At 41.2% G+C, this 22222-nt stretch overlaps 1 protein-coding gene across 9 annotated transcripts in view; it reads left to right on the top strand.

Moving 5' to 3' along the window:
• PTPRA (protein tyrosine phosphatase receptor type A) overlaps positions 1–22222 on the top strand; it is a 170989-nt gene that overhangs the window by 113789 nt on the left and 34978 nt on the right. For 4 of the 9 annotated variants that reach the window (XM_070485656.1, XM_044748734.2, XM_070485658.1 and 1 more), the window contains 3 exons: positions 14482–14566; positions 15756–15829; positions 16043–16179. In XM_070485656.1, the coding sequence (XP_070341757.1) occupies positions 14482–14566; positions 15756–15829; positions 16043–16179 (296 nt within the window). Of the gene's footprint in view, positions 1–1370; positions 1398–3900; positions 4089–6144; positions 6553–14481; positions 14567–15755; positions 15830–16042; positions 16180–22222 lie in introns of those variants that run through there. The other 5 variants (XM_044748735.2, XM_044748733.2, XM_070485659.1 and 2 more) reach the window with 3 other exon arrangements.

The raw sequence follows: 22222 nt of genomic DNA, 5'->3' as shown, positions 1-22222 counted from the left end.
CTCTGAGGAAGACTGGCCCTGAGCTAACATCCATGCCCATCTTCCTCTACTTTATATGTGGGATGCCTACGACAGCATGGCATGCCAAGCGGTGCCACGTCCACACCCGGGATCCAAACCTGCGAACCCCGGGCCACCAAGGCGGAAGGTGCACACTTAAGCGCCACCGGGCCGGGCCCCTCTTTTTTATTCTTACTTTTTGTTCTTCTTAGATTTATTTTGTGCTTTTTTTCTCTTCCTTATTTGAATGCTGAATTTTTTATAAGCACAGCTTTAACCATATCCCATAAGTGTTCCCGTAGGTAGTTGTTTTAGTTAGGGTGCATTCTAAGCCACTCTGACAAAGACATACCAAAATTCAGTGACCTAAGTAAGACAAAAGTGTCTTTCTCTCCCCTGTCACATCTGGAGGTAGACAGGGCACTCATCAGGAACCAAGTTCCTTTTTTCTTGTGGCCCTGCTATCCTGACAAAATTGCCCTTGTCTGCTTGTTCAGAGATGGCTCTCATCATTGCATTCTGCTTCCAGCTCCTGGGAAGGGGGAACAGAGGAAATGGGGACATACAATTTCTCTTCCAAAGGATGTGACCCAGAAATTACCCTTATCACTTGTGCTCCCATCCCAATGGCTGGAATTCTTCATATGACTACACCTAGCACAAAGGAGTCTCAGAAATGTAGTCTCCAGCTGGACAGCTTTGTGCTCAGCTGAAAAAAAAAGAAAAAAAGAAAAGGTTCAGTACCAAGCACAAGAAGAGAAAGAGACTTATATTGGGGGAGAGTTGGTGGATTCTGCCACAAGTGTGATTTTGTTGTTATATTTTAGGTATTTTGCAATTTGGTTTTGTTTTTAATTTTCATGTGTTTTCTTACTTTGTTAAGTTCTGGTTTTATTGCATCATGATAAAAAGAATATTGTTTGTACTGTAGGGAATTTATTAGGGCTTGTGGATATTCCACAAGCCTTTGAAAAGGTTTTCTCTGTTAGTATATAGTTTGGTCTATACCAATTAGATTTTATTACCTATTATCATTAAGGTCTTTCATATCCTTAACTTAATTTTTCCCTGTTGCATTTTAATGGCCTAAAAGACATGAAGACCTCTAATACCATTGTGTTTATATTTCTCTTTGCATTCTTATACTTTTTATGAATGTTGATGCTGCATTGTTGTTACACTCAGGGAGAATGACAAACCACTGATCTGGGCAGTCTTGTCTCCCAGTTGTTGGAGGGTGCCTCATTCCAGCTCCAGCTTATACAAAGGGAAACCTATATTCCTGTAGAATATTTTGTCTTTCCATAGATTGAATACTACTGTTTTCCTTTAATCTGAGTGAATGTTTTTATTTTTCACTTATTACACAGGTAATTCTGACTCGAAGGACAGAAAAGGTGAGCCACTCACCTTATGTCTGTTGTCCCTTTTACAGTGTACAATATTTGTTGTGTTTCCTCTGCTCACAGTCTATGGTAACTTTGCATCTGTGGTTGTTATGTGTTTACTTTTTTTTAAGTTGTTTCCATAATAACCCCATAGAGAAGAGTAACACAAATAAGTATTCATTATGTTTTTAAATGTAGATTAAATATTCTAACAGCTATGATGTATTTTAACAAGTAATTCTATCAAGTAAGCTGTATCTTACTTTATCATGTGACCTTGTTAATAGTACTCTTTGGTGATATTAGGCCATAATTTTTATGCCATAGTTAATTTCTAATTTCTAGGCTGTAGTTGCCTTTTAAACATTGTAGCTTTGTGTTGTTTTTTGCCCTAGTCCATAAAATGTCAACCCTTTGTCACTTCATATGGATTTTATGGATTTTCAGCTCTCTAGTGTAAAGTCCCTTTGGCTGCAGATGCTGTGTCCGTTGGTCTAAGCAGGACTGCCGTATCCCTGGTTACCATAGAAGAGAGTATGTGGGTACTCATGTATAGAAGTGGCACATTTTGCTTAGGACAACAGTAAGGCTACCATCAAAGAGTGTAAGAGAAAGAGATCATCCAACAGTATCAGAAATGACCATTGCATTTGAGTTTGGAAAAATGTTAATCTATGAAGCAATTTTTCTCATCATGATTTCCTATTTTATCAAATCAGACTTTTTGAGACTTTTTTTCTTGATTCCCTGCATAATTAAGTAATAGAACATTTGAAGGCTTATGATGTCCCACTAAGAAGGGAGCTTTTAAATCAGAAAAGTAGATACTCTAACCCTTTATCTGTTGTCTGTCTGCCTCTGCATTTGGTGAGGAATAGTGAGGTGTTATCATATTGTTGTACAGATTTCCCAGCTCTTGCTTTCCTAAACTCAGGAATGAGATTCGGTTAATGTGTTTTTGCTGTTCACATTCACTTACCAGATTCTCACTATCACATGGAGAACTTAATAGATTTATGTTGCAATAGATACTTATATTTGCTCCCTAAAACTGCTCTTTTAATCAATTTTACAATAAAGTCAGAAGTCAAAGTGGTAGGCTTCAAAATTAAACATAAGATCTGTGATTCCTTCCTCTACATAGCATGTATTTTCTTAATCAGCCTTTTTCTTGACCTAGATAGTATCCCTGTTTTACCTACCTAACTAGTATGGATTTGAGTAGTTTCAATATTATAATTAAAAAGAAATAAAATTACCTAAGTTATCTAGGTCATTGCTAATTGTAACACGCTAATATAATAAATCTTCTTTTTAACTTAAAAAATAATTTTGTATAATTGCCTTTAACCACACAGGAAAATGAAGAGACATACATGTTCTCAGCAGTCTCTAAAAGCCTCATGTGTAATGACAATTTTATCAGGGTGGATCTTTAGAAGTATTGCTATAAGTTTAAAACCAAATGCTTTTTGAGAAATGAGGCAATTATTTTGAAATATATATTTGCATTATAATGGGTTTGCTAAACAAATTATCTTATGCAGATGAATTAAGGGTTATAGGTTTTTATGCACTGGCCTTTGGGATGCTTTTGAACAACAATGGCTGATGTTTTAGTCGTCAAAGCAGGAGGGAATAAAAAGAGGAAGGGAGGCAGGCGGTTTTGCTTCCTTTCTTTCAAAGTCCAAGAAACTGGTTATTTTCTCATGTGTGTTATTTTTAAAATGTAGTCCAAGTTATTTTGTTAGGACTAGCTTTTTTTCTTTTCTTTTTTTTTAAAGATTGGCACCTGAACTAACAACTGTGGCCAATCTTTTTTTTTTTTTTTTCCTGCTTTATCTCCCCAAATCCCCCCTGGTACATAGTTGTATATCTTAGCTGCAGGTCCTTCTAGTTGTGGCATATGAGACGCTGCCTCAATGTGGCCTGATGAGCGGTGCCATGTCCGCGCCCAGGATCCGAACCAGCGAAACCCTGGGCTGCCGCAGCGGAGCGCGCAAACTTAACCACTGGGCCACGGGGCCGGCCCCTAGCTTTTTTCCTAATTGTGGTGAAACATACATAATATAAAATTTACCGTTTTAACTGTACAATTCAGTGACATTAAATCCATTCACATTGTTGTGCAGTCATCACTACCATCCATCTCCAGAATTCTTGTATCATCTCAAACTAAACTCTGTAACCCATTAAACATAACTCCCATTTCTCCTTCCCCCAGCCCTTGGCAACCACTATTCTCCTTTCTGTCTCTATAAATTTGTCTCTTCTAGGTAGCTCATTTAAGTGGAATCATACAATATTTGCCCTTTTATAACCAGCTTTTCTTTTAAAGCATTTTTTATCTTGTTAATTTGGATGATTTGTGTAATATATAGTAATACATTAAATCGAGTTCTGGCATTATCTGTCAAGTACCTCTTCACCATGAAGTGAGTGGTCATGAGTATACTCTCCAGTTGTTATTTAGTATTCCCTAGTTTTACATCTCGGTTTTGTTTTGTTCTAGGGGAAACAAACTGAAACAGAGATGCACATGTGACAAGTTTGTTGGTGATACTTTCTACCTACAGCACCTGTGAGGCAGTGAAGGCAGTTCTGTTGGGTAGAGGGAGGAAATGAGGTGCCATCTGGTCAGAGGCAAAGGCAACAAAGGCCTCAGCCAATCCCACAGGAAGCTCTGGAGCTGGAATGGAGGTGAAGGGTAGGGGTTTTCACCTGGGCCAGGTTACTCTCTTAGGCCAGGGCAGTTCCTGGGGAAAGACTTGGCTGAGAGCTCATAGCCACTAACCCTAGCACCAGCTGGAGGAATGAGGTCTTTGGTCCTGAAGAGGAGAATCTGTAACATCTACTAGCATTCCCATGAAGTTTGAGCAAGATAGTGATGCATGCTCCCATTCATAAATAGAGATTTTTCCATCTAAGAAAATGCTATTGGATGATTTTGATATATGTATTAAGGTTGGGGAGTGGCGTAGTGGGATATTTGGATAGGTAGTATATGCAGTGGTTAAAAGTATGGGCTCTGAAACTAGACCATCCGGGTTTGTATGTTGACTGTACCACTTACCAGCAGAGTGGGGTAGGTGTTTAACTTCCCTATGCTTCATTTCACCATGTGCAAAATAGGATAGGAACCGAATTTCCTTCATGGGGTTGTTGTGAGGAATGAAGTAATGAAGTAACACATATAAAGTGCTTGGCCTAATGCTGGGTTGGCACATAGCAGTTGCTCAGCAAGTGTTGGCTATTACATTGCTCCTCCTACCACCACCACCACTCTGTTACCAATACTATTAGTTGGGAAGCTAAGGAGATAAAGAATCTCAGCTCTTCAGTCAGAACTCTTGGAAACAAGGGCACTCCTAGGCTCCTGGAGGCGGTGTGCAAGGCAGCTCCCAAGGCAGGGTCATCTTGCAGCCATACCGCCACAACTGTAGACACTCCTAATCCTCTGCCCTGTACCTTTTAGACAAAATTCTGCATAAACTCATCTCATGCTATTCTTCAATAGTTTTTTTAATAATAGGATTTTCACATGAAGACCTTATAACTGATACTTGTTAAATAGCAAGAACACAGGATAAAGCTGCTCTAACCATACTTTATTTTAGATGTAATCATTTATATAACTTTTTTTAAAAATCTGAAAATAGTATCCTCTTAATATTTGTGAAGAAGTCCTTGAACTACGGAGTTCTAGAACCCCAGAGGCTCCTTAAAGTTTCTCAGCTCTCAGATCAGTTCACCTGCTCCCCCTGGCTTTCTCCTTCAATACTTTGCTAGTGTTGGAGTCAAGAAAGGGATTGACATTCCTGTTTAAAGAGATCTTTTTGGATTATCATAGTAAGTGACATTATTATTGTGAACTCCATTTATGATGGCTTTCGCTAGGCACCTTTAATAATGTATTCATTCAACAGCTGTTAGATGTGAAGGATTCCAGAAAGGAAAAGAAATGTTCCCTGTCTCATGGAAGAAACACATAAATACCAAGAATCGAGTCCATTCAGCTGCTTGCTGTTGGGTATACTACACAAAGTGCTGTGAGAGAACTTAAAAAACTTATTGTACCTGGGGAGTGGGAAGGAGGCATGGAGGTGAGCTTTGGGCAGTTTAAATTAATATAATAACTGCAGAAAATGAGGACGCACCAGATAAGGTAAAAGCAAAGAGACAGGAAAGAGCAAGTATGTGTTTGAGGAAGTGTGCACAGTTGATGTGCATAAGGTGGGAAGTGACTGGAGGTAGCCTCAGCAGAATGGGCCTGATGGTGCATTGGGCTCAGGAATCAGGGTGTCTCCTGGTAAAGGGAAGGAAGGAAGTGACATAGTCAGATTTTTGTTTTTAGAAAGATAACTCCAGATGCTGTGGTGAAGATAGATGGGCAGTAGAAAGTAAAGTTTCTGAATGATAATTTGGCCCTTGACAACAGTAACGGCTCAGCCCAGTGGCTTGGGCTCTTGAGGCAACCTGATGACTTCTGCTGTTTTTAGAGCCAATAGGAAGCACTTAAAACAACATTCCAACTCTGCCTTTGAGAGTTGATATATATACTTCTACCAAAAACTGGAGATGAGACAAAGAAATCGGCCTTAGAAATTAAGGCTAGAGGAGTATGGCTTTTACTTCACTGATTATTTTTTAGTTGACCAAGGTGTGTCTAAGTCCTTAGGTGACTTAGAGGTGAGCCCTTAGAATATTATGACCCTCCGTTTTCTTGGAAAGGGGATATAGCGAATAGACGTCTGTTATCCCAGAACACCATTTTAGTATTTTTGAAATGCTGCCCCTGATCTGACTCTAGGAAGTGAAATTTTGCTAGAATGGATGCAGGGGAGGGGTGGGAATGGACCAGTGTGTGCCTGCTTTGCCAGTACCAGCTTGCATCATGCAAGGCCACCTCTCCAGAGGACCCAGACCAGGACAAGCCTGAGCATGATGAGACGACAAGTCTGCCCAGTTTGGGAGGAGCCTTAGGAGGGTGACTTGATCCTGAGCATATCTCCAAGTCTGAGATTTGATACAGAGAGCTGTAAGTTCTCTCCTGTTTTCTTGATAAATCTGAATCTCTTTTCCTCACAGAGGCCCGAGGACATCTTTACTATCGGTATTGTCTTTAACTGTATCAGAAACATGGATGTAATTCAGATCTCAAGAGGTAAAATCTGACTTTTATGATAGAGGACTAGTCTGGCCTGAAAGCTTGGAAGAGTTAAAGTGTTGTTGGTCCTATAGTTTATGAAGAGTCTGGAGAATAGTGTAACTTTGTGATCTTGCTTTAGATTTGCAGCTGTGTGATATGGGCAAGTTAATCTCACTGCTCCGTGTCCTCATCCATAAAATAGGGTTAATAACGGTATCTATCTTAAGGTTGTTAGGGTAATTGAATGATATAATATGTGTACGGTGCTTTGCTCTGTGCCTGTTACATAGTGCTTAAATATTAACTTTAATAATAATTTTTATTAATTTCTAAGATATCTGGCCAGCTGACACTCTTCTTGTCTTACTGCTTGTAGTTGTCAACTCTACTAGTAGTGGTCATAAACAATACTGCACTGTTTGTGCCTTCGGGATACTCATTCCATCCATTCATTCATTCAGGACTTTTTCTGACCACCACATCTTACATCACAGAACACTTTCCCCAATTCCCTCTTTTACCCTGCCTTATTTTTCTTCATAGCACTTATCACTTACCTGTATCATATATTTCTTTGATGTGATATCATATCATATCTGTTGTCCTGTCTCATCCACTAGAATATACGCTTCATAAGAGCAGGGAATTTTGATTTGCTCACTGCTGTATCCTCAGGACCTGCCTGGCACAGTCACTCAATATGTACTGAATGAAAGAAATATTGAAAATAGAGATATCTGGAGGTAATCTTGAATCTGCACCCTCAAGAAGTTGATAATTTAATGGACATATAATCAATGACCTCAATGTGATAAGAGTTGTAGCAAAGTAGGTATGTAGTGTTAATGGAAGTACTAGAAAGGAGCAATTACCAAAAAAAAGTGATATTTGAGCTAGAATTGTGTAAAGGGAGAGGTGGTAATAATATTCTAGATCAGGGATTGGCAAATTTTTCTATCAGGGGCCAGATAATAAATAATTTTAGCTTTGTAACCATACTATCTCTGTCACAGCTACTCAGCTTTACCTTTGTAGTGCAAAAGCAGCCGTAGATAGTATGTAAATGAATGAATGTGGCTGTACTCCAATAAGATTTTATTTACAAAAACAGGCAATGGATTACATTTGTGCTGTAGTTTCCCTGTTCTAGACGAGGGAACCTGCCTGAGCCTAGAAAGCTGGACTGAGGTTCTCTGCTAGTATGTGAGCTTCTGGATGCCAAGGCCAAATTGTTTCCCTTTGTATCAGGCACTTTACAAATGTTGCTTCTTTTAAATCTTCCATTAACTGTGAAGAGGTGGAGAGCAATGATATATTTGCATTTCATAGAGCATTCCACAAGGGTTGCAAGAGATTATCACAGTACTACTAAGTAGGGTAGTAGAGATTTGAACTGCCAGATCTGTTTGATCCTAAAGGCCCATGCTCTGGAAATGGCTGTCATTTGACCTCATGCTGAAATGAAAATTGACTAGGTAAGTAACACTGGGTTCAAAGTCCTTCCTAAGAATTTAATAGACAGTGCACCATTGACTTCTAGCAAAGATATTTTAGATGAGCAGTCATATGCAAATCTGATTTTTATTTCTCTGTAGGGAAGCTTTTTCCTTTTGCTGGAAGTTTTTAAGGGTGACCTGTGGTTGGTTGGTTGATTTCAATCCAAAATTTCAAAAGTTTGTCAGGATGTGTCTAGGTAAAGATCTTTTTTCAATATTACTGCTCAAATTTGATGGTCCCTTTTGGCCTGGTAACTCAAGGAACTTGCTTGTATAATTTCTTCCCCTCCTTCCTTACCATTTTCTTCTTTGGGAACTCCTATTGAACAGATATTAGAACTCCTAGATCTATCCATCTTATCTCTTTTCTCTGCTCTTATAATTTCCATCTTGCTCTTAGTGCTCTGTGTTCTGGGAACTTCCGTGATTTGGTCTTTCACATTACTAATTTGTTTTTCAGTATGTCTTTTCTCCTGTCAGCCTTTCTATTGAGATTGTTTTTCCCCCAATTATGTCTTAGTTTTCTAAGAACTCTTTCTTAATTCTCAGATTGCTCCTTTTTTTCCCCATTTTTTTATTGTGGTAAAATAGACGTAACAAAATTTACCATTTTAACCATTTTTAAGTATACAGTTCATTGGCATTGAGTTCATTTACATTGTTGTACAACCATCACCACCATCTGTCTCCATAACTCTTTTTCATCTTGTAAAATTGAAAATCCATACCCATTAAACAGTAACTCACTATTCTCCCCTCCTCCCAGCCCCTGGCAGCCATTCTACTTTCTGTCTCTATGAATTTCACCACTCCAGGTACCTCACAGAAGTGGAATCATATGGTATTTGTCTCTTTATGATGGACTTATTCACTCAGCATATTGTCTTCAGGGTTCATCCATGTTGCAGCATATGTCAAAATTTCCTTCCTTTTTAAGGCTGAAAATATTCTGTTGTATATGTATACCATTTTGCTTATTTATTCATTTGTCAGTGGACAGTTGGTTGCTTCTGTGTGTTAGCTGTTGTGACTAATACTGCTATGAACATGGGTGTACAAATAGCTCTTCAAGACCCTGCTTTCAGTTCTTTTGGGCATATGCCCAGAAGTAGAATTACTACATCATATGGTAATTCTATTTTTAATTTTTTTGTGGAACTGCCATACTGTTTTTTACAGCAGCTGTACCGTTTTACATTTCCACCAACAGTGCACAAGGGTTCTGTTTCTCCACATCCTGCCCAACACTTGCTGTTTTCTGGTTATTTTGGTAGTAGCCATCCTGATAGGTATGAGATTGCTCCTTGTTTTATAGTGGCTTTTTTTTTTCAATTGATGCATTGTCCTCTTGCACAAATTGCAATGTATTTTATTTAAAATATATTTAAATTTTATTTGAAAATTGAAAAAATTCTGGTTCTTGTGTTATCTCTGTTTTCCAGAACTGCTGTTGCTGTCCTTGGTATTTGTGAAGGTCACTTGTAGGGCTCTTGGTGAGCTTTGCTCTGGAGCATTGAATGGACTAGAATGTGCTCCCAGCAGGTGTCCCTTGTAGAGGACAAATAGGGACATATCCTAAACTAAGGGTTCAGTCGTTGTTTAGGAAGTTGGAACACGGTTATTCTCTAGGCAGAGCTGCCTTTCTTTTTCTTTTCCCCTTCTTCATCTCCTGTAGCTGCCTAGAATAATTGTAGGCACCACCCTTGTTCTTTCTCTGTCTTCAGAGACCACCCAGGAAACCCTCCATGGACCTAGTATACCTAGCAATCATGTGCAATGTATAGGCCCTCTTTGGATGCCAGCTCTAACCCAACCAAAAAAAGCGTTTATGAGACAGTCAGGGATATTTAAACAGTAACTGAATATTAGATTATATTAAGGAATTGGTGTTGCTTTTTAAATAGGATAACAGTATTGTGATTATGTTAAGAATCCTTCTCTCTTAATGATACATACTGAAGTAACTACAGTTGAAATGATATGTCTCAGATTTGCTTTAAAATAATCCAGTGGGGTGGGGTATAGACCAGTGGTTCTCAGGGTGATTTTCCCCCCAGAGGACATTTGGCAATGTCTGCAGATGATTTTGGTCATCACAATTGGGGTTTGCTAGTGGCATCTAGTAGTTAGAGGCCAGGGATGTTGTTAAACATTGTAAGCGCACACGACAGCCCCCACAACAAAGAATTATCTAGCCCAAAATGTCATTAGTGCAAGATTGAAAAACACTGGTATAGATGAAAAAACTGGTATATAATGATAATGTTGAAGTGAAGTGATAAGTACATAGGGGTTTATTGTAGTGTTCTTTTTACTCCTGTGTAAGTTTGAAAGTTTTCCATCATAAAAAGTTTGAATATTTATATATATGCAACTTCTATTTGTTAAAAAAAGAAGCCATCGACACTCTCTGTGACAAACTCCCACTCTTTATAGAGTGCTGTTTTTCCAGTTGAGTCTTGTTACGCAGCCTGTGGGTTTACTGGCCCTGTGTTGGCAAGCCATTGGTTAAATACCATCCTGCTGCCCCAAGGCCCACTTTCATCCCCAGTCCTGGTTAACTCTAAGCTTGAGGTGTTTCCAGATCTAGACTGCTAGACCTAGAACTTACCTTTCAACTGCAGGTTCTTTGGCTCTGATTGATCTGTTCAGCAGTCCAGTCCCATCTGCTTTGTCCTCTGCAAATCCCTTGGAGTTTCTGGTCTACTGGTGCCACTCTTTGCTGCCTTCCAGTTATGCTTTTGGTTCATTAGTATTTTTATATTGCTTCTATCATTTCAATCTTCTTTTAGAAAGAAGAAAAAGAAGTAAAATTATGGATTCAGCCCACTGTCCTGAGCCAGATGTCTCTAATTATCTTCTTTTAATGCCTGATATACAGCATTTTAACTGGAATTTAACAAAGACATATTTAGCAATAAGTCATTAATTCTTTTATTCATTCACTCGATGTAGTCCAGTATTTGTCTAGTGCCAACTGTGTGTGAAATTCTGTGCTAGGTTTTAGGTATATGGTGAGAAAGAAAGCAGGTATGTAATCCTTACCCTTGTGGAATTTATAGTGTAAAGGAGGGACAATTATTAATGAACTACACTCAAATAAATATATAATTAAAAAGTGGGATTAATGTCATCAAGGGAAATAACAGAGTGCTCTATGAGCATAATAAAGGAAATAATAGCTAACATTGACTGAGTACATAGTGTATCCTAGTTACTGTGCCAAGAACTTTACATGAATGATCCCATTTAATCTTCAGAATAACTAATTTTAGAGATAAATAAACTAATACTTAGGATCCTAATTTAGTATTAGGAAGTTAGAAAAGACCTCTCTAGGAGAAGTAACACTTAAAATGAGAACTGGATGACTTAGCCAGGCAAAGAACAGAGGAAGGCTATGTAAAACAGAAGGAATGGCATGTTCAAAGGACTAAGGAGGGAATGAACTCAGCATGGGAGGACGCCAGTGGCTGAAGTTTAGTGAGCAAGAAAAGAGTGGCAGGAGACAGAGTAAGCAGGGGCTAAAGTAGGGAGGTTGTTATAGGCCAGGGTAAGGATATTAGATTTCATTCTAAAGGCTTGGGAAACCATTGAAATAAGAACATGATCTGATTTGCTTTCTTAGAGGTCAGTCTGCCTACTTTGTGGAAAATGGATTGGCAGAGGACAGAGGCTTACTTTGACCCAGATGAGAGGGGATAGAGATTGGGACTGTGGTGATGGCAACAGAATGGAAAAAAGGCAGACAAATTTGAGGTGTTGGTTCCAACCCTAAAACATATTACTTGCATCTGGGTTGTATATAGAAGATAAGCATGAGGAAGAAACCAAGGAAATTTCCACATTTCTTGAGCAACAGAGTAGGTGGCTACTCTAGCTACTGAATGGTGAGGGGAAGGTTCTAGACACAGAAAGTTTGCATTGCCTGTGAAATTAAAGTGGAGGTGGCATATAGGCTCAGAAGAGAGGTCTGACCAAGCAATACAAATATGGGAATTGCTAGCGTTTCATTTTTGCTTACAACCATCTGGCTGATCAGATTAACTAGGTAGAGTGTAGAGAAGAGTGCCAAGGACAGAGCCCTGAGGAAATCAGACATTTAGAGATCTGATGTTGGAAGAGGAACAGCTAGCAAGGAGAAATGAGATGGAGCAGCCAAGAGATAGAAAATCAGAAGAGTGCTTTGTTGTGGAAGCCAAAACAGGAAAGTTCATTAAGGAGGAGAGAGTAGTCAGCCGGTTTGGATGCTCATTTTAAGATGAGAGCCACATATCAGTGTGTTTGAAAATTGCCATAAAGAAGCATGGTATAATATTTCCCATCTCTTGCAAAAAAACCCAGAAAACTTTCCACCCCACATCTCCCTCCTGCTGCTACTCCTTTTCTCTGTATCCCTTTATGGTAAAAGTCCTCACCTGAAATAAGAAGTCAAGATCTCAGTGTATTCTCTCTCCATCTTTATTTCATTCCATTTAGACTTTCTCACCAACTGCTCAACTGAAACTACTCTTCAAAAGGTCAGCAATAGTGGCCATCTTGTCAAATTCGGTTTCATGTCCCTGTCTTCATCCTACTTAATTTGTCGGTACTATTTGATTGAGTTGATTACTCCCTCCTTCTTGAAAAACTATTCTTGGCTTCCATGATACCATATTCTGCCGGATTACCTTCCACCTCGTGACTGCTGCTTATGAGTCAGTTTAGCTAGCTAATCTTTTAAAAGAATGTAAATCCAGTTTTATCTCTCCCCTGTTCAAAGCTCTCCAATCACATAGTGTTTCTCATCACATTCAGTATTAAATCCACGCTCATTACCATGGCCTACAAAGCTAAGTCTTCTGGCTCCTGCCCACCTCTCCAGTCACATCTTGTAGCAAAACCGGCCTTTATGCTGTTTTCTGAACCCGCCAAGCTCCTAAGGGCCATTTTGCTTGCTATTCTCTGTGCCCTGAAAGCTGTTTGCCAAGATCTTTGCATAGTTCACTTCTTCATGTTATTTAGACCTCTGCTCAGTATAAACACTTCAGACCTTCCCAAACTACTCTTAAATAGCCGACCAGTGCCTCCCCACCCCATCTCTCTCTGTCCCGTTACCCTTCTTTTCTTCATAGCTCTTGTCTCTGTCTGAAATTATGTGTTTACTTGTTTATGTACAGTATCCTTCCACTTCCCCCAGACTGTAGGCTCGCTATCACTTGTTTACTTGATCGCTTCTGTATTCTCAGTGTCTGAAACAGTGCCTCACATACAGTTGCTGGTCCATAAATATTTTTTGAATGAGTGCTGCTAAGAAGTTGAATCAGATGAGGATGGGAATGTTTCCATTGGATTTGGCAATATGCCATTTGTTGGTGTCCTTGATGAGCAGTTTAAATAGAGCACTGAGGGGTAGAAGTCAGCAAAATAGATTAAGAAGTACTTGGAGGTAAGGAATTGGGTTAAATAACTTTTATAAGACAACTGTTTTGAGAAGTTAACTGTGAAGAGAGACATAGGGCTGTTGGTGGCTGGAGGAGAGGAGAAGTCTTTGAGGTGACAGTAATAGATGTAATCCAGAATATATGTGACAGAATTGACCTTTACATGGGAGGGATATGTCCTCCCTTTTAACACAATGGAAAATGGTGAAGATAGTTACAAACTCAGACTGGTTGTATAGTTCCTGGTGGGGGCATCACAGTGGAGAAGGAGGAGTCAGTACCTGGTCAGTTGCCATGAGAAAAGGAGGCTAAGTACTGGGTGGAAAGGAACCCAGGCCCTGTGGCATGGAGGGAAGAGTTGCTATATTTCCAAGCCAATGTTGCTATAATTGGGGTCCTGGTAAAAGGTAGCTGTGGAAAGAGGTAGAAAAGAGTACCCAGCATTTTTGGATACCTAGTGCCTAAGGATCTAATAGTGTCTCCTTGCTTTAATCAGGAACAGTATTCTCTGTGTCAGGAAACCATTTGGGCTTATGATAGGAAAATTGTCCTTTTCCGTTCCTCTTCTGTCTTCCTCTAGATGGAGCTCATTGAGGCCAAGAGAGAGTACATTGTTGGCCCTGCACACTCAGCTTGCCATCAGGATTGGATATGTTCATGCTCTCAAATATTCGAGTATTTTTTATATGCTAAGCACTGTTTTAGGCTCTGTACCAATGAATGAAACCAAATCTCTGCCTTGAAAGAGCTTTTCTTTTAATGCAGGGAGACAGAGGATAAACAAATGTATGATAAATCAGAGAGAGAGTGGGCATGTCACCCTTGGTCCTCACCCTATCCTATCTATCCAGTAGCCCTGGGGTGGCAGTGGGAGATGTTCTCTCTCTTGCTTTATCCATACTCTGCCATCTATTGAAGCATTGAATGAGCCCTTTTTTCTCATCTGGATGTTTCCCTGAGCAGCCAACTTGAGCCCTCCATTGCGCACACAATGGTAATGACATGTTTTGTTCTCTTAATTTCAGATGAGACGCCAATTATTGCAGTGATGGTGGCCCTGTCCTCTCTACTAGTGATCGTGTTTATTATCATAGTTCTGTACATGTTAAGGTGAGCATGCTAATGCTTCTGCATTCTCTCGGACTCTATTTCAATATGCCAGGGTCTCAATAAGCCCAGACAGACCAGAACACAGTAGAATAAGGAAAATTAATAGGATAGAGGGGAACAACTCCTGATAGTGATACTAAGGTTAAAATTCTGCTTAGAATGGTTTAAAAGCTCTGCATAGTCTTGCTGTAGACCCAGTCCCTCCCCTTTGTTTCCATCTGTCTAAGTCCAGGACAACCTAACACCCAGGATCGTGGTTTGGAGTTTGAGGGAAGAAGCCACAGTCTGTATTATTACTGATAGATGTTTTAAGATCTTCAGATCTAGCCCTATTGAAGCAACCCCAAAAGTGCCCCAGTGGAGCTTATGTGCTCGATAAAGGCCTTCTTTATTTCTAATTGGGGCTTTGTCTCCAAACGCCTCTAGGACCCCTGACCCTGGTGTGCTAGACTGAGCCATGTGAGTTACAGGGTTCCCTTTCCTGACTTTCTTTTAGGGTCCTCTAGATGTTACTACTCAACAGGGAACAAAAGCAAGGAAAGGGGACCCAAGGGGGAGAGGAGGAAGGTGCATTTATTCTCTTCCTGTTGAAGTTACTGCCCCGACTAGTTGGGTTTAATTCTGCCTTTGTCTTTGGCTTAAGCTGGTCTGCACTCCCTCTGTTCTTCTTCAGGGATAAAGAGAGGTGAACCTTGTGCCCCGCTACAATTTGTCATGGGTCTCTACCATTCTGCAGGAGATCTGTGGCCAGACCTGTGCCCACTTAGTCTGAAGCTCTGGCTTCTCCCTGGTTGCATTGGGGAAATACCAGGGTTTGTGTTTGATATGGATATTCTTATCTCCCCCCACCATATTCTACCCACTCATCCCTTCTCCACCTGCTATGGCTGTGATCTCCAGTGAGTCCTAGAACTAGAGCTACACAGAGGAGCTATACAAGCCAGAATATACTGTTGGTGTTACCTTGGTTGGATTCTAGTGTGCTGAGGGTGAGCAGGAGCATCCTGAGGCACTAAGTCACCATGGAATGGAGCTGCCTCAGCATGTGCAGGACCTGTCTCTAAAAGAGTCTGTTTATTCGGTAAAGGAGATTTAGAAAGGCTGAATTGATAAGTGGAAATAACAAAGCCAATGATTGATCTCTACTCACCCTGTGCTTAGTTTTTCACTGTGAACATTTTCTCATTAGGTTTAAGAAATACAAGCAAGCTGGGAGTCATTCCAATTCTTTCCGTTTATCCAATGGCCGCACTGAAGATGTGGGTAAGGCACCCCCTAATGACATGGGGAACTTTCAGGGAGAAGAAAATCAAGAAATTAGGGGTTTCCTCATCCTAAAAGGAAGGAAAAAAAAAAGAAGAGAGCAGCCCTAGTTCTTGGAGGCCTGGTCCATGAGATTAAAATCCCCAATTTAGTCTCCAGAGAAGGGCTGAGTCCTCAGGGCACCTGACCAACCTTCCCCCTTGTGCACTGCAGAACCCCAGAGCGTGCCACTTCTGGCCAGGTCCCCAAGCACCAACAGGAAGTATCCGCCCCTCCCCGTGGACAAGCTGGAAGAGGAGATTAACCGGAGAATGGCCGATGACAATAAGCTCTTCAGAGAGGAATTCAACGTGAGTTCTCTGCTGAGGCTGGTGTGTCAGCAGGGAGGAAGGCAGACCCAAGGTCAGGCCTTTTGAGTCATGGGGTAGAAAACAGGTTGCTAATGGGTTAAGAGGTGAGAAATTTTTACCAAGCTCACTGACTCCTTTCCTATGTGATCATGGACAGGAAATGAAAAAAGATTTGCTTCACCTCCCTCATCTACCCATCCATCCATCCATCCATTCGTCATCACATCTGTTATTTTGTTTGTTTAATAAATACTTATCAATATCTAATATGTGCTAGGTGCCAAGAATTTGCTGGGGAGCAAAAACAGATTCAGTCCCTACACTTAGGTAACTCGCTGTCCAGTAGGGAAACCCCCATAACTATGTAAGTTCAAAAATAACTATATATCAGAACAAAAATAACTGTTTAAGTTCGAACAGCAATATAGGACATGGAACGACTGGTGCATTGTTGTAGGAGCCTGTGTTAAGAGATGGCCTTTTAGAGTCTAGAGTGGGGGTCCCAGAGTGCCTTAAGTCGACAATAGGAGTAGATCAGTATGGAAAATGAGGACCGTTAAAGACTGCAGAGCACAGGCCTCATCTTTGGCATTTAGATTTGTATTTTTTATAACTCCCCCCAGGAAACAACATGTTTGTGAATATAGATTGGTAATCCCAGCCCACCAGTTCTGATCCCAGGTCAGAACTTCTTGAAGAAATGATGTTGTAATTGAGACCTAATTATAGGCAAAGGCATTGGGAAGGGGTGGGGAATGTTCCAGGCGCTGAAAATAGCAGGAGCAAACTATCAATAGGGTGGGTGAGGGAAGGGCACATGTGAAAAATAAGTAAGGGCTATGTGTGGCTGAATGGCAGAGATTCAAGGGAGTAGTAAGAGGAAAAAACTGTGCAAGAAGACTGAGCCAGTCAGTAGATCTTGTAGATTGTCATTAGAGAAGTGGAAAGTCATGGACCAACCAGATTTATATTTTGAAAAAATGCCTCTGGCTGCTGTATAGAGAATAGTCCATGAGGAGACCAGAATAGATGAGGAATACAGTTAGGGGCTGCAACACTTGTTAAGACCCGAGGTGCTGGTGGGTTGCCCTAAGGTGATAATGATTAGGGAGGGGGGAGTGGATTTGAGGACATAGGGGAACAGTTCCAGAGTTGGCTAATTCATCAACTTGGGCATTGTTAAACTCTCAGTCTCCTTCACACTTTTCCACTCAGCTATGGATCAGCTTTGTCTCTTAGGCTGGCTCCCCTCATGATGCGAAAATGGCTTCCCCATTCTAGGTGCCACATGGAGGTGTAACAAGGTTCAGTGAGAAAAGGATGACTGCTTCTTTCTGTGTGTCTCCTTTTATCAGTGAGGAAAACTTTCCCAAAAACTTCTGGAGACTTCCCTTATCACATGCTCCTTCTTAAACCAGTCATAAGCAGGGGAGAAATAGGCTTACTGCTAGTGGCTGAGACCAGTCTAGATTATTCTTGTGTCGTGTAGAGGATAGGCAGGCAACCCCACAGAAGGGAGCTCCAGTAGCAAGGAGGAAAGGAGAAATGGTTATTGGGTGGATGAGTGGGTCACCAGTGGTATGTGCTTCACCACTGAAGGGCTTGTAGGAGTAGAGAGTGTGACGTCAGATTTGCACTTTGTGAAAATCACTAGCTACAATGTGGAAAATAGATGGGAGACAGGCAAGAGTTAGTGGAATAACTTGGACTCTTTTTTCTGGCTGTTGGAAAAACAGCACCATTTATTGCTCGTTATTGATTGAGAACATTTACCTCATCCCACAAGATAGGACCCCATCCTCAGCACCATAGCTAAGTCTTCAATAGGTGCTCTACTGTTTTGTAATCTGTAGTGCCAGCTGCTTCTGGATAATAGGTTATGTGACCTCATGGCCATACTTCTTTTTCTGTAAATGAGTTCTTTGGAGGTAATATTCCCTGAGATCCTGTGATAGGGCACTCCAGTAAATCCCTGGATGAAGATGGTGTTCCTAGAGACATAGTAAGCAAATTCAATGGTGAGAGCCAGTTGCCATGCTACCATGGCTACTATGTTCTTGGGCTTATTGGGCCAGCACTGGGATAGTGAGGGAAAGGGCTGACCAACATCTCCTGAGTTCTTAGCCATGAGTGTTATCTGGTAAGCATACACATGGAGCATAAATATTTCCTATCTTTCTTGTTCTAGTTATCCATTATCCAGGGGTTGGCTTAGATCATGACCTCCAGTGAGGTAGATAGTGTGATACCTTGCTTGAAGTTCTGTTCACTAGCAGGATTTCTCATTTATACTCATTCAGAGCCATCCCTTAAGTAGATTATCCTACAGCAATCCACTTCCAGAATGAGCCGGCATGTCTCACAGCAATTTGTACGCTGGACTGGACTTTTTTCTTCTTCAGTCAACTGTTGGTATTGTTGGGAAATCAGAGCTGTCCATTGAGGGAGTATGTGTGTGGCAAGAGTTTTGTACATATCCCTTAAAGCTGGTGATTGGATTTCTGCTGGATGTATTCAAATTTATGGCTTATTGAATCACATAATACTTAGTTTACGATAGGCAATTGAAGTCTTTTGTATCTCTGGTGTCCCATCATCAGGCTTACAGTCTCTACCAGAGTCCAGTGCTAAGCTAGGAACGTGATCTTGCTGACAGGATCATGGTCTTGTCCCCAGATCTAAGGTTTTCATTATGATTCTCCTGCTCAGCCTTAACCACAGACAATTAGGGCCCCATGGATCTACCAGAGCCAGTTTCTCTGTGGCCTGGATCAGCTGGAGAGGCTTCTTTTTTCAGATCACTCAATAAATGAGTCAGAGCCGGACACCAGCATGTGGTATATGCTGTCTCCAAAGTCCAAAATGGCCCAGCAAGCGTCACTTCTCCTGCTTAGCAAAGTGGGAAGTGGTGGGGTAAGGAGTGGCAACTTGTGCTTTATGTTGGAGGAGATATCCTGGCCTGCCACAGGCCTTTGACTTTCAGAAAACTTGACTGAAGTGGCATGCCACTGTATTTTTTTTTTTTTTTTTTTGAGGAAATTAGCCCTGAGCTAACTGCTGCCAATCCTCCTCTTTTTGCTGAGGAAGACTGGCCCTGAACTAACATCCATGCCCATCTTCCTCTACTTTCTATGTGGGACACCTACCACAGCATGGCTTGCCAAACAGGGCCATGTCCACACCCGGGATCTGAACCAGCAAACCCCGGGCCACCGAAGCGGAATGTGCGCACTTAATTGCTGCGCCACCGGGCCAGCTCCATGTATTTTTATTTTTATGTTTAGCATGTACATCTGAGATACATAACATCCTGCTCTTCAAATACTGTCAGCTTGATGTCATCAGCATAGTTGGCAAGGTGATGTCTGGTGAAGCAGTGAGACAAAATCCGGATGAACCAGATCACAGCAGAGAGAGGTGAAGATGATTTATCACTGAGGCTGCTCCTGCCATGAGAAAGGGAAACTACTTTGTGTAGTCTTTGTGCACTGTAAAGGGAAAAAAAACACCACTTGCCTCGTTAGTAGCTATATGCCAGGTACTAGGGCTTATGTTAATCTGTAGGAAGGAGAGTACATCTGGAAAAGCTCAGATCTGCAACTCCACATGATTCATATACTGTAGTCTACTGACATTCTTAACAGTTGTCAATATTCTGTGCTAGTCTTTGGTAGCTTGCATGGGGAGGTGATAGGAAGCATCACGATAGCTAATTTTAGTGGTTGTTGAGCACTTGCTTCATGCCATCACGAAACTCAGACATGTAAAAGAATTATCATTATCCTGCATTATTTTAAGTCTTCTGTAGCACTTAGAATCTCTGTGACTCACCTAGGGACTTAGCCTTTTGGTAAAGAGAGATTACTGCTCCAGCAGCTTGCATTTGCTCTTGCTACTGTAAATGGTCCTTATCTAAAGGGTTGGGGACCGATGTGGGTATCCTGCCACTTGCTATAGATTTTTTTTTTTTTAAGGAAGATTAGCCCTGAGCTAGCATCTGCTGCCTATGCTCCTCTTTTTGCTGAGGAAGACTGGCCCTGAGCTAACATCTGTGGCCATCTTCCTCTACTTTATATGTGGGATGCCTGCCACAGCATGGCTTGCCAAGCAGTGCCATGTCTGCACCCGGGATCTGAACCAGCGAACCCCAGACTGCTGAAGCGGAACATGCAAACTTCACTGCTGTGCCACCAGGCCGGCCCTTGTTATAGGTATTTATTCCAACCATAAATTGGGAAAACAAATAATTCCTAAGGTGAGGCCAGTTCAGGCCAAAATTCCTTCCATTACCTGGCCTGCAAAGGCTCCATTCTAACTGGCATAAAATAGTGGCATTCTGGGTTCCCAGGAATTGGTTAGTTCAAGGCCCAAACCCAGTAGACTCCAAAAGGTGTATTTCCAGGGCCAGCCCTGTGGCCTAGTGGTTAAGTTCACTGCTCTCTGCTTTGGCTGCCTGGGTTTGGTTCCCGGACTTTGACCAATACCATTCATCAACAGCCATGCTGTGGCAGTGACTCACATACAAAATAGAGAGAGAATGGCACAGATGTTAGCTCAGGGTGAATCTTGCTCAGCAAAAAAAAAAAAGAAGTGTATTTCCCTTTACTCAGTGGAGTGACCATAGTAAATGGCTACAGATTCTTAAGAGAAGATGAGGAGGAAGGTTCATGTGCTGTGGCAGGGTGCTTCCTTACATATGCCCATCATTGAAGGGTTCTGGGTCTGTAAACTGACCCAGGCCTGGGAGTTGGATGAGAAGGGGCCCTTTCTCTAGCATGGCAATCTAGTCAGGCCCCCTCAACTAACCTGGGCTGGCTGCCTCCCCGTTTCCATTATTGGGAGCTTCACAGTGAATTATCAATAACCAGAGATATCTGACCTCTGGTGACTGTGGCCTCTGAGGCTCTTTCAATCCTACTAAGATAAGAATCCCATTTTGAAGCCAGTTCCTTACACCAGCATCTCATTCTGGTAAAGACAACCAGGAAAGCACTTCTGAAAGATTCCAGTGCTTTCCTCACCAGTGTACACCCTCTAGCAAGGTGCGTGTTGTGGATCTCATCAGGGACGTGGTGAAGGTGTCAGTGGGAATGTTGAGACTGTTGGATCCTGTGTAACATTGATCTCTCCTTTGTGCCAAGGCTTTCTGGCTTTTCGTTGTCACCTAGCTATACCTAGCATTCAGTCCAGACTTCCAGTGGCCAATCTAGCCCACTGTTAGAACCATGGCCAGTTTCCTGGGATGTTACACTAATTACAGAAGTTCAGTTAACCATACCATAACTAGAAATTTGGTCTTATCCAAAAATTATGCTCTCCTCTCCTTGGTCTAATGTCGTCAAAATATATATTCCTATGAAGTTTGATGATCCAACTCAGTGGATCCCTGCAGTTTCTTCTAAGTATCAGTGCTTTGCTTTAATACCTTGTTTATGTATTTTACCCTCCACATTGTGTTATGCTTGCATCCTGATTACCCATGAGCATGAAGAGCTGGGTTGTGGGACAGCTTTCATTATGAAAACAAGATGTAGTAGAAAGCATAATAGAGATTTTTAGAAGTTAGCTGTCTCCAACTCATCCATTTCCTTTCAGCATCATTTCAGTTGTCTCACTTAAGGCCCTGTCTTTTTACAACCCAGGAAAGATGTGAATTCCATTGGCATTAACAGTTAGCAACCAGCAGAATTCTGAAATCTTAACATTTGGTTCAGCAAAATACATAGCACAGTCATAGAAGGCACTGAGTCTTGTGCTGTCTTTGGAGATGAGCATTTGCTGTTGGAACTGGGGTTTTTCTTGTTTTACTATTTGAAATTGTCAGAAGTAATCCTACTCCTTGGTTTCAACATTTCTCATCTCCTTTTGATTGGGACTTTGTCACCCCTTTACCACCACCTAGAATGTGTCCCAGGTAATTGGAAGCAATAACTGAAGTAACTGTTGTACAGTAGTGAACTATGAGTGGCTTGCTCTTTCCCATCCTGAAAATTGGTTGACAGTTCCTTTCACTTCATCTGAACCATAAATCAGGTTCACATCA

This window comes from Equus asinus, chromosome 15, assembly GCF_041296235.1.
Source record: "Equus asinus isolate D_3611 breed Donkey chromosome 15, EquAss-T2T_v2, whole genome shotgun sequence".
Lineage (NCBI taxonomy): Eukaryota > Metazoa > Chordata > Mammalia > Perissodactyla > Equidae > Equus > Equus asinus.
This window is presented reverse-complemented; position numbering and strand designations above follow the sequence as displayed.